At 40.5% G+C, this 11,804-nt stretch overlaps 1 protein-coding gene across 2 annotated transcripts in view; it reads right to left on the bottom strand.

Moving 5' to 3' along the window:
- Positions 1–9,818: 9,818 nt before the first annotated feature.
- Rsu1 (Ras suppressor protein 1) overlaps positions 9,819–11,804 on the bottom strand; it is a 173,902-nt gene continuing 171,916 nt past the window's right edge. For both annotated transcript variants that reach the window (XM_060372329.1, XM_021648483.2), the window contains one exon: positions 9,819–10,418. In XM_060372329.1, the coding sequence (XP_060228312.1) occupies positions 10,316–10,418 (103 nt within the window). In that variant the 3' untranslated portion in view covers positions 9,819–10,315. The remainder of the gene's footprint in view (positions 10,419–11,804) is intronic.

Below are 11,804 nucleotides of genomic sequence, written 5' to 3'. Positions count from 1 at the left end.
TTTCAGGGACTCTGCTTTTGTGAGTCAGTTTGAAGTGATGCTGGCCATCCGCCCCCTCCACCTAATGGTGAGGCTAATTGCTTTACACCATGGCTAAGTAGCCACTATCCCACATTCTTGGGCTGTGACACTTACCTTTGATGACTTTAATCACTCCTCAAATATCAGATTTCATAAACCACTTAGTTCCTCATCAAAAAGAGGGGAGAACCAGATATTATCTCCTTTCATTTGGATGAGAAGCTAAGGAGACCTGTGTGTATAATGGTTTGTGAGGTTTGGAGAATGGACTACATCTGCACACATTGTGTTGGTTTGTCTCATCTTCTCTTTAAGTATTTTATTTAAATGATCAGTGATATCATGCCTGGGTACCTAGATGCTAGTCCAGGTTTTGTGTCTGACTCTTGAATGTAAAAGAATTTCTCTATCTCTCGGAGCTTCTACTTTTTTATCTACCAAGTGAATGGGTTGGTCATGATTTGCCAGAACAATTTCTCAAGATTCTCCACCATCTGGATTTCATGGTGACCGTTGCTGAAGAGAATGGGGGAACAGGATGAGCTGGTGACATTATTTAATGTCCCAAAGTTTTGACTAAGGTAGATTGGCTGAAGAGGTACCTTGTATCCAATTACAGAATCTTCATCTACTGCTGAGGCAGAACAGTTTAGTCTTATTGGACAGCATTGATTAAAAAAAAAATGTGTCTCTTTGTGTATATATGTTGTGTGTTGTGTGTGTATATATGTTTTGTGCCACAGAGGCACAAAAGGACATTGGATCTTCTGGAGCTGGAGTAATAGGTAGGTGATTGCTGCCCGACATGGATGTTTGGGGAAATAATGTCTTCTGGAAAAGCAGCAAGAGTTCTTCAGTGTTGAGTCACCTCTCTAGCTCCAACAGTTCTGGTCTTGTGACAATTTCTTAATGTTGGCACAATGGTGAACTTAATCTGTGCCAATTATTCTTCATGGAGAAATATAGTTTATTATTTTTTAAAAAAAGGCAGTGAAATGGTTCAGTGATTAAGAGTACTTGTTGCTCTTCCCAAGGACCTGGGCTCTCAGCAACCCCGTGACAGTCTGCAACACTCTGCAACTCCAGTTCCAGGAGATTCAGTGTATTTTTCTGTCTGTTTTGGGCACCAGGCACACACATGAGATGCCTAGACACAGGTGCAGGCAAAATACCCATACACACAAAATAAAAATAAATAAATCTTTTTTTTAAAGATTTTTTTAAAACAAAGAGCCCCTTCCAAAAATTCACATTAAATACCACCTCTCCTGACTTCCTTCAAGATTCTTCGGTATGCATATATCACTGCTGTGAGATACAATGGGTGTTATTTTGCTATCAGAGGCAAATACCGGAACTGTTCACTGAGGTAGCCACATAGCACAGTGGCTTGTGCAGCCTCATACTCCTTGCGTTGCTTTGTCAAGGCCGTCAGATCCTTCTATGTTCCACCTCTCTCGAGTGGCCTTTTACGTATCTATGCGAAGTCTTACTTCTCTCATTCTTCAGATGCTTTAAAGGATTCCTTTTGGGATAGATTCCAAACCCTGTAAGCTTGTTGAGGAAACCCTGTGCTTATTCAGCACTGTTCTCTAGACCTGAGAGGAATAGCAGCTGTGCAGTAGCAGGCAAGAATGAGCTTTATAGATAGTCTTCTTCCTTGTCAGTCTCCTTTCATTCTGCCTTGATGTCCTATAAATATTAGGGGGGAGTAGGAAGAGGAAGATAAAGGGAGATTCATATATCTTCATAAAATCTAGGATTCACAAATGGAAGAAATCATGCAATATTTGTCTTTCTGAGTTTGGCTTATGTTGCTTAATATGATGATCTCAAGTTACATGATATTCTAATCTTATTTAGTCCTTTTTATTATTGCTCCTTACACTACCCAATTTTTCCCTTTTGGAGGAGTTTAGAATTTGTAATTCCATCATTATTTGTGTGAATATTAGTTTCTGGATGGTTTCCTGCGCTGGACTAGATTTTATGTTACAAAAGGGCAAGGCTGTTCCTGCTTCATTTAAATGGTCCTCTCCATAGTTACAATGGTTTCTACATACAAGTGGTCAGTAAGAATCCCTTTTTAAAACCATTTTAGAGAGTCCATTGACAACTAAAGTTCTAGGAGCGAGTTTCTGATGGTTGACTAAGCTGAGAGAGCATGTACTGTTTTCTGAATACCTAGGCTTTCACCCACAGACAAAAGAGAAGTCTGTCCTTATAGTCTGTGCCAATGCACTATGATAAAAAATATCTCTTACAGTCTAAGAGACTGGACCTTTTGCTGGATCTCATAGCCACAGTTAATAATAATACACATTGAGGTTGCTTAAGACTTAAGATGCTATCCTATCATGTACTCAGCCTGTTTGTTTAACCTGACTTTAGGAGAACAATGTAACAGCCAACCTCACTTGCCCTGGATTTCCTATGACATCAGCTTTTACAACTTAAGCTAATGCACAGCTCTAATAGGAAGTTATATAGTCTTCTATGCCCCTAACCCAAGAGTAATGCATGTATGTTATGATAATCATTTTCTAGAAACAGAAAAAAACAGACTAAAATAACCTTGTAAATGAGTACCATCCTTAAATGCTAAAAGCAGCATGTGGATATTGTTTGATGAACAATGATGTTTGTAATACTTCTGGTTATTTCGGCAAGTTGTAGCCCATTGGTGTCAGTGACCAAACACTTATAAAACTGTTAAAGATTTCTGTAAAGTATCCCTCATCCCTTCCTATGTGATGCTTCTGTGTTGTTCAGTATAAGAGAGCAAAAGAACAGATGCACACAGACACATAGAGAAAGAGGCACAGGTCACAAGGACAGACTCACAGATAGCTTGTAGGCAGGCACAGATCCAGACTCAAACAACAGGCACTCAGAATGATGGGAGACACTGGGACAGTGAAGAAGGGCTTTTAAACCTGGGCTTACTCTCTGTTAATAACATCAAGGGATGTGCTTTGACTTCTTTTCTTAATGTGGCACCTATACATGACTGGTGACCCTGAGTTTATTTAACGCATTCAAGCCAACAGCAAAAATGAACAGTGGTGGATACAGACACTCATGGCTGCCCGAGGTGCAGAAAGTAAGCAATGGATATGGGCTCATCCTTAGACAAGCCACTTATAACCACTCCGTCTAAGGCTCAGAGAATATTGTAGAAGGCTTGGAAGTGTGTAAGAGCCAGAAGACAAGGTTTTAAACACTTTATGTCATTAAATATTAAAAAGAAAATTGAAGTTTTATGTGTTTACTTATTCTAAATATTTCATGTCAAATTTTTACAAGGGTGTAACACTATGTATTTACTTATTCTAAATGCTTCGTTCATGGCATTTTTAAAAGGGTTCAACACTGAAAAGCCAGCCCCCGGCCTCTATCCCCAGTGGCAACCTTTGCTGTACTGTTCACATACATATTCTTGTAGAGATACTCTGAGAATATACAAGCACATATTTAACATACATTCAACAAACATTCTTCTGGTGAACATGATAATGGATAGTGCAACCCATTATCCATTATTATTGTAAACTGTGGTAAAAATGTAAGGGCCACAAAGGTAGAAACTTCTCACTCTGTTCATGACAACTGTATAAATTAAGCCTTTCCCAGCTGACTCAAAAATAATTTAGGCAGCTGAGGAAAAAAAAAAAACAACAACTTCATATTGATTCTTTTTGTCTTTGTTTATAGCTCTGAAACAGAAAATTAATATGAATGCAAACTGTCACCCAACATCTATAAAGAAATGAAAGTTCTTTAATGAAGTAACAGAAAAGTTATTATTTTCTTGAAAGATTTCAATTTATTCTTAGGACTTTGTTGTAGCAATGGAATCTACCTGATGAAAGAGGAATTTTTCAGGTTCTTAAGTGGGGAGTCGATGCCTAAGCTTGAGCTGGCAGGGCATCCCCTTAAGGTGGTGCTGACAGGCACCGTCCACACTGATAAGCTGATCTGTGGAAGTTGACCACAGGCAGCAGTAGGATGAAGAATGCAGTCTTGGGAGCTTCTGCATCTTTATTCTGGGGCACGGGGTTAACTGCTGCTTACATTTTTCTTGGTCATCCCTGTGCTGAACAGAGCTGCTGGTATTTGTTCCCTATGGCCACCAAGTACCACTGACATGGCAGTTTAAAAGAGCAGATACTTATTCTCTGGGTTTTAGAGATAACCGCAAGGGTTTAGATCTGAAGTATCCCCCTAAAAAGACCTGTGTTGGAAATTTGGTTCCAACTATGAATCTAATCACTGATTGGTGACAGCACCATGAGAGATTTAATTAATCCACAGATGGATTCATAAGTGAATGGTATTATTGGGTGGTGTCATAGCTTTAGCTCTCAATGTGACACAACCCAGAGTCACTTGGGAGAAGGAAATCCAAATTAGAGAATTGTCTAGATATGTTTGGGTCATGGCCATGTCTATGAGGCATTTTGTTCATTGCTAATTGAAATAGAAGAGTCCAGCCCACTCTGACCAGGGCTATACCTAGGGAGATGGGTCTGGACTGCATAAGAAATATGGTTGAGCAAGCCAGTTAAGCAATATTTCTTCCTAGTTTTTTATTGCAGCTCCTGCCTTAGTTCCTGTCCTGGCTTTCTTTGATCATGGTTCATAATTGTAAGCCAAATAAACCCTTTCCTCCCCTAAGATGCTTTTGGTAATGGTGTTTCATCTTAGCAAGAGAAAAGCAACCTAGGGCAGGAAGTTATAGAAACATAACTAGGTGGGGCCTAGTGAAAGGAAGGAATCAACTGAGGGAGTATCTTGGAGGTTATCGTTTATTTCTATCACCTGTCTGTCCATCCATCTGTCTCTATCATCCAACCATCCATCATCTATCTATCTATCTACCCAACCTTGCCACCTTTCTCTTCCTCACCTCCTGACTGCCACAGGTTGATCAGCTTCACTCTGCATGCTGCTTGCCTCCCTATACCTAAGACACCACAAAACAGCTGAACATAGGCATAGACCTCTGAGGATCTATGTGAGCAAAAATAAAATACATTATTCTTCCTTGTAAGTTGTTTTCTCTTGTGTATTTTGTGCTAGCAAAGAAAGACTGTCAGTATAGCTATACTCCCTCTGAAGATTCTAGAGGAAGATCATTTCTTGCCTTTTCAAGCTCAGGATTTTGCTTAGCATTCTTAGGATGAAGCATGCTCCCAGCTCTTCATTGTCACATGACCTTCTTTCCTCCATCTCTGTCATCATAGATTTCATGTGAAGATACCAGTCACTGGCTATGTATCATTCTAATCCAGCAGGAACTCATTTTCACTTACCTGGTTAGATATGTAAAGACTGCTTCCAAATAAAGTCACATTCTCAAGAGCTAGGTGAACTTGAATTTTAAAGGAGTAGGGGTTAATACTTAATACAGAACACTGCCCGAGGCAGGTGAAATGCAACCAAGGAAACCCGAAGCCTGCACCCATCTAAATGTCTCCAGCAATGGTGATGCCAAAGCCCTCTGCAGCCTCTTCCAGCCAGCAGACCCAATGTCTTCATCTCTGTGCTTTCTCACACCTGCAATGAAAACAATTACTCTTCCGCACTCTCAGGTCTGTGAACCCTGACATCTACTCAGTGATGCCCCTTAATCCACACTGCCATCAAAGCTGGAGCTGCAGGATGGTGAGATAATGTGGAATGAAAGGCCACATCTTCAGGCATTGCCTCCCTTAGTCCTAGCCTCGGTCTTGCTGCTGCATTGTGGCTCTTTGTTAAAACTGAAATGCAGCAAGCAGCCTACACAGGCAACAGGACTGTGGCTGAGCGTCTCTGGCAGGCATATTTTGGGTGGTGCTCTGGAGGAGTTATGAATGGATTGTGCTCCCCATCCCTACTTGCAGCTGTTAGTCATGGTAACACTTTCTTCCCGGGCTAAAACAAGTTAGTTTGGCTGACAACATCTGTGTACAGGATGTGCCAGTTTCAGAGTGTGTGGAATAGTAGTGTCAAGACTGGGCCTCCAGTTTGGTAAATTGGCTTGAGAATCTGAAAAATTAGAATGATTTGATGAGCACTGTGTGTGTTGGGGAGGTGAAGATAATTTCCACCCTCCCCCCATCCCTCAGATATGTAACCCACAGCTTGCTCCATTGCTGCTGGAGGGACGGATACATTGCCTATGTGGTTGGTGACAAGGTATTCTAGTTTAAGGCCTTTTCTAGTAACACTTCATTTTGGCCTTACCTTGATTACACATTTTTAGACATGTCACATTCTTCAGAATGCCTCTAAACATCCCATAAGCCATGGCCACTACATTGATGATTGAGTATAAATGCTTAGAGGAAATAGGATATTGGAAATACCCAGTGGAAACAGCATTTACTCATATTACTCAGTAATATTTGAAGTCCAATATGCTTAAGGGACTAGGTTTCATATGAGGATGCTGTAACATTTCTAGGTGATGAACATGAAGTTCACGTTCATGAGGTTTTTCTGCTTCAGTCACTATACCACGTAGCCAGCAGAGACCTGCTGCCCTCTAACCAACATGAAGAAAACACACTAGAAACCAAAAGCCCAACACTGACAGATGGGTAATGAGTCCATAATGTGGTATCAACATGCACTGGCTTAGATGAGTTAATAAACACTTTAGGATCTCAAAAGCAGATACTCCAAGCGGCAGGGTGTACAGCCTATGGGAGACCCAAGATGGATTGGCATTTGAGGGGCAATGTGGGCTTGAAAAGGACATGTCTAGGTGAGCCAGGGACATGTGAGACCCTTCCATTACATCCTGCCTCTGCCATTTGCTGGCTGTGCACCCTTGAGGAAAGGTCCTTAATTTCTTTGAGGTCACATATATATATATTTACTACTGACCATGGCCATATAGTGAGAATGAAAGAAAACTGGTCGGTAAAATGCCAGATATATGAAAGGTCCTCAACAAATAAGCGACATTATTCCTAACAGAAAAGAGAGTAAAACAGTAATGACAATAGGTTCCAATGTTTATTACATGTGAGATAAACATGAATAAAAGTCAATGTCACAATGTATTTATATGCAGTCTTCATAGAAATTTGGCGTTCCTAAAGAGCAGGGAAGTCTTCTGAAATGTTATTGATGGGGAATGAATATATTCACTGTATATATATTTTTATATATGTATGTTTATGTATATATTTGCATATATATCCTATACATGATATATAACATATTTTATATATAGTGTGGAAAAGTGTGTATATAAATGATTTTAGGTCATAAAATGAAATGCTTGCCAGCAAAAGCACCTTGAATGACTGAAAGGCCTGAATAGTTGGCGGAGTTGATTTCAGAGGTGACTTCTATTTGTTCAAAGGCTACCTTCTGCACTGTGATTTCATTCTTGCTGTTAGTCTAGATAACCAACAGACACAGAGTACCAGGAGATAACGGGTCTGGAGAGAGCTCACTAGTTAAGGGTGCTTGCTGTTGTTTCAGAGGATTAGAGTTCAGTGCCCAGCACCCACCATGGGAGACTCACAACCATCTGTAATTCCATCTCCAGGAGGTCTGATTCGGGAGTCTGTGGGCACTGTGGAAATATGCACCTGCACATATACACATATATAAATAATGAAATAAATCTTTTAAAAGAAGATGTGGGAATCCATTTTAGTAGCAAAAAATGCTAACGTGACATTTTATATTATGCTTTGAATTTAAATACATGATCTTACTTTATGGACTACTTTATATGTATAAATAGCAATTTTGTTCTGAAAAAATATACATTTAATGTTTTTTTGATTACAAGTTACATGGTCATTATAGAAATTTAAAAGCACAGAGTCAGGCTAAGAAATAAAATGAGAGAAAAAAGACAAAAACCTTAGTCTCCATTGCTGGGATAAACTATCAGTCTCTTTAGTTTTGCATGCACATGCTACAGATACAACTTGAAAAGAAATAAAATTAGGATCATCTTTTCATAGTTTAAAGTTCGTTTGCTACCTGGCCAGCGGGTATAGTTAGGTATCTCCTATTGGCCTTAGGCATTGTACATCAACTGCTAGTGTCTTCATGGGAGTCTCCCTTGTGCATACCCTACAATTCTTCCACTGGATCACTTGGCTTTCCCCCACATTTAACCATGGATACCGTGGTATGAAGACAATCCTCAAACACCCAATTCTTCGTCTGTACATCTGGCAGTGCCCTCAGGATAAACCCTTGGATGTAAAAATGCTTGTTCGGAAGTACATAATTTTAGGGCCTTCCTATATGTATTATTAAAGAGGTACAACCAACCATGATGGAAATTTATATTCCCTATGACAGTCTCTAAAAATGCTTATCTCACATTACTTCTCTAACATTTAATGGATGACTCAAAATATTTGCTCAGTTCTCATTGTTAGACATTGCTTAGCTTTGATTTGTATTTCTTTGATTACTAGTGAGCTTTTACCTTTTTATATCTTTATACTTGGGGATATTGCCTCCTAACAAATTTAAATGTGCTGGGCCATATTTCTATCTAGAGAGATCATCTTTTGAAAGAGAAATGTCTTATAAACTTCCATATTGCTGTTGTTACTAATATTACGCTGCTGATTTAATTGTCAGTGGCGGCATTATTCTTCCTCCTACAATTTCAAGAGCTTTAAAATAATAATTAAAAATTTTCATGGTGAGGCAAGCTCAGTTCCTGTAAAAATCGCATCATCTAGAGCTTAAAACAGGTGATAGTAGCTGGGGCTTCTCCTTTGAATGGGTAATGTATTCCCAGGATATTAATCAGAAGTAAGAATTTGAAATGCATTGTCCACTGAGGTAAATAAGAAATTCATGACCAAATGAATTCAAGGCCTTTTCTTTTTCTGACTCTGGCTCCCTTAGAGCACAGCTCAGGCACTGTTGGGAGCTGGATGACAATATTACAAAGGGAAGAGATAATTCCCTATCCCACAGCCCACTGAGGGTGGTGTTTTTTTGTTGTTGTTTTTTAAATTTTACCCCGAGGACCTGGTTTCTCTGTGTAACAGCCCAGGCTGTCCTGGAACTCACTCTGTAGTGTAAACTGGCCTCAAACTCACAGAGATCCACCTGCCTCTGCCTCCCGAATGCTGGGATTAAAAGCATGTGTCACTGTGTCCAGCTCTGAGAGTGTATTTTATCTTACCTTTCTTTTGTTGTTGGGTCTCTAGGTAGGCCCACAAAACTTGTGTTTGGGTTTATTTTCATCTGCACACACACTGCTGCTGGTGATAAGGGAAGCTGCCTATAGCAGGTACTTGGTAGCTGGTTTAAGGACTCTGCCAAGGTTGTCTCGAAGTAGGCATGGTACAGATTGCACACATCTGCACAGCTTCTGTGGCATCAGTCTCTTAGGAGAATGCTTTGACTGGAGCAGACTCTCCCGTGGCAAAAACACGCTCAAGTTTTTCTTTCTCTTGTTTCACAGCCCTTGTCTAGCAGCCACTGGCAAAAGTCACAGTTTTGTTTGGTGAAAAAACGCTGCTTTCCAAAATCCTCTGGCAGAATCTCCTAGAAATGTGTTTTTCTCCTCCTTCCTAATTTAGAAACAGTCTTCAAAGGAGAAGAAGAAGAAGAAAAAAAAAACTTGACAGATTGATGTAGAGGAAACTAACTCTGACTTAATTTCGTATTTCTTTCATGGTGGGTCCACAGATTATCAAATATAATTAATAAAATTAGATGAGGTATTTTTTCGGGGGGGGAGGAGAAGTAATGCAAATGTGTACAACCCAACATCAGGTTACTTTTTTACATTTTAGTCAAGAAGAAACGTGTGGTATAAATTCAAGATTTTATTAAAATCATTTGGAAGTTAAATGAACATAATAGCTTGGCGGTGAAGGAAGATTTTTAATAAGGCACAATAATGAGTTATGTGAACACACAGAAAGAATGAAAAGTGTTAACTGTGACATTTAAGTGGTTACATGATTTTAATTATTCTTTTGATAATAAGCAGCCTTGTGACGATTATTCAAAGAACTGAAACCTGCGCCTACCATGGAATCGGCAGGAGAATGAGGGCTTTTTGTTTCCTGCCTTTGGCAATTTTAAGGAAACAAATGGGAATGAATTAAGATTTTATAAAAATGTACCACCTGCCACAAGCATTTCAAAGGTGCAAAGGTGAGGCTGCACTCAAGTACTGGGAGGAGGAAGGGAAAGAATTTTCTTTAAAAAAAAAAAGTAGGCACAAGTGTTTATTTGTAGGACAGAGCAAGGGGGCCCAGAGAGTTAAAGGAGGAGGTCAGAGCCCAGTGTGGATGCCTGCTCCTCATTTGTTCTTGGCTGCTAGGGGTTTCCGGCTGATCTTTTTTGATTTGTCGTTATTCTTCTTTGGGGGTTCTGGGTTCGCCTGCATGTGTCTGCCGTAGAGGCTAAAAAGAAAGAGAGAGAGGGGGGTGGCAAATCATGAGCTTTGTTTACTAGTCTCAGTTTCAATCACCAGAAATGTTGTTTACTCTTCCTCATCCACTCTAGGAATTGACAGATTTACACAAGTGTTCACAGGCATGCATCTGTGTGTATACACCACACACCACAGTGTTCTGCTGTACACAAGGTTCTCGGTATTTCACACTGCTTGGACAGGGCACAGGAAGAAGGGGTCTTCAGGACTGTGAGAACAGTTCATGTTCACAGAGCCCTTCCAGAGTGGTTTCCAAAGAACGAGAGTAGTTAAGTCTACAAGTGCAAAAGACCCACTGAGGTAGAGAGACAGTATGCATTTCATAAGAAGTGAGCACCAATGCTCAGCCTGGAAGCCCAGGGGCTGGTTAATATGACGAAGAGCAATGGTGTTGGAGATCATGCTGGCTGCTCATGTGTGATTGATGGAGTAGGGATGGCTACCACACGTCAATGCCGCATTAAGTACTGCTGATTAAATGTTGACAAAGTGCCCCGCGATTACAGTGGATGACATCCATTGCCGAAAGGATTAAACCGAGTGGAGGGTAGTAATTAATCCATAATGTATGAGTAATTCTGATTAAACAAAATGAAAGGCACCCTAAAATAAATAGAGCTCAGCTGTAATTCTCCATATTGATATGTGTGTTTTCCAGAGAGACCTATGCACATCTCAGCCCTCAGCATCTCTACAGAAAAGGACCGGATGCACTCCTGTAGCTGCTCCTGAGACACCTCTCCGTGTAAGCCACTGGTGCTAATGCCGACTCAAGGAGTCACATCCATCCTTTGAAGGTTTGTTTGCACATATATTTAGTTACTGATTTACTTGCTGTACACTGCCAAGGGTGAAGTCCAGGACCACATACATGCTAGGCAAGTGCTTTACCACTGAGCTACACACCCCTTCTCTTTTTCTGATGCCCACACTACATGGCTGCACACAGTACAGAATGCAAGGGTGCTCTCGACTGCCGTCAACATCATAAAAACAAGGTGAGTGGACGACCTGGCAAATGGACTTGTCCCCTTGGGAGCTGGCAAGCCAGGCAACCGCATTTCAGTAGGTAGCACGTTCTGTTATTTCTTCTGCAGTCTCCCAAGAAGTCAGTTTGGATTGTTGCAACAGTGGTGATGGAGAGGGCCACCCCTATAGAGCTGAGAGTTCAGAGTTTACAGTTCATAGGAGATAGACCTCAGAGCCAGGTGCAGGGACTGCTTTGCAGGTAAAAAGGACAGCCATTCTCTTGTGTCAAGGAGGTGACATATATCTGTTGAAGCTACAAGAAGCCTATACATAGGCTTAAGCTCTGTAGCAATTAGGAGCTTAAAGAGCCTTGTGCTAACGTAAT

This window comes from Meriones unguiculatus, chromosome 19, assembly GCF_030254825.1.
Source record: "Meriones unguiculatus strain TT.TT164.6M chromosome 19, Bangor_MerUng_6.1, whole genome shotgun sequence".
NCBI classification, from domain to species: domain Eukaryota; kingdom Metazoa; phylum Chordata; class Mammalia; order Rodentia; family Muridae; genus Meriones; species Meriones unguiculatus.
The sequence above is the reverse complement of the archived record's forward strand: the minus strand, read 5'-3'. Positions and strand labels throughout refer to the sequence as shown.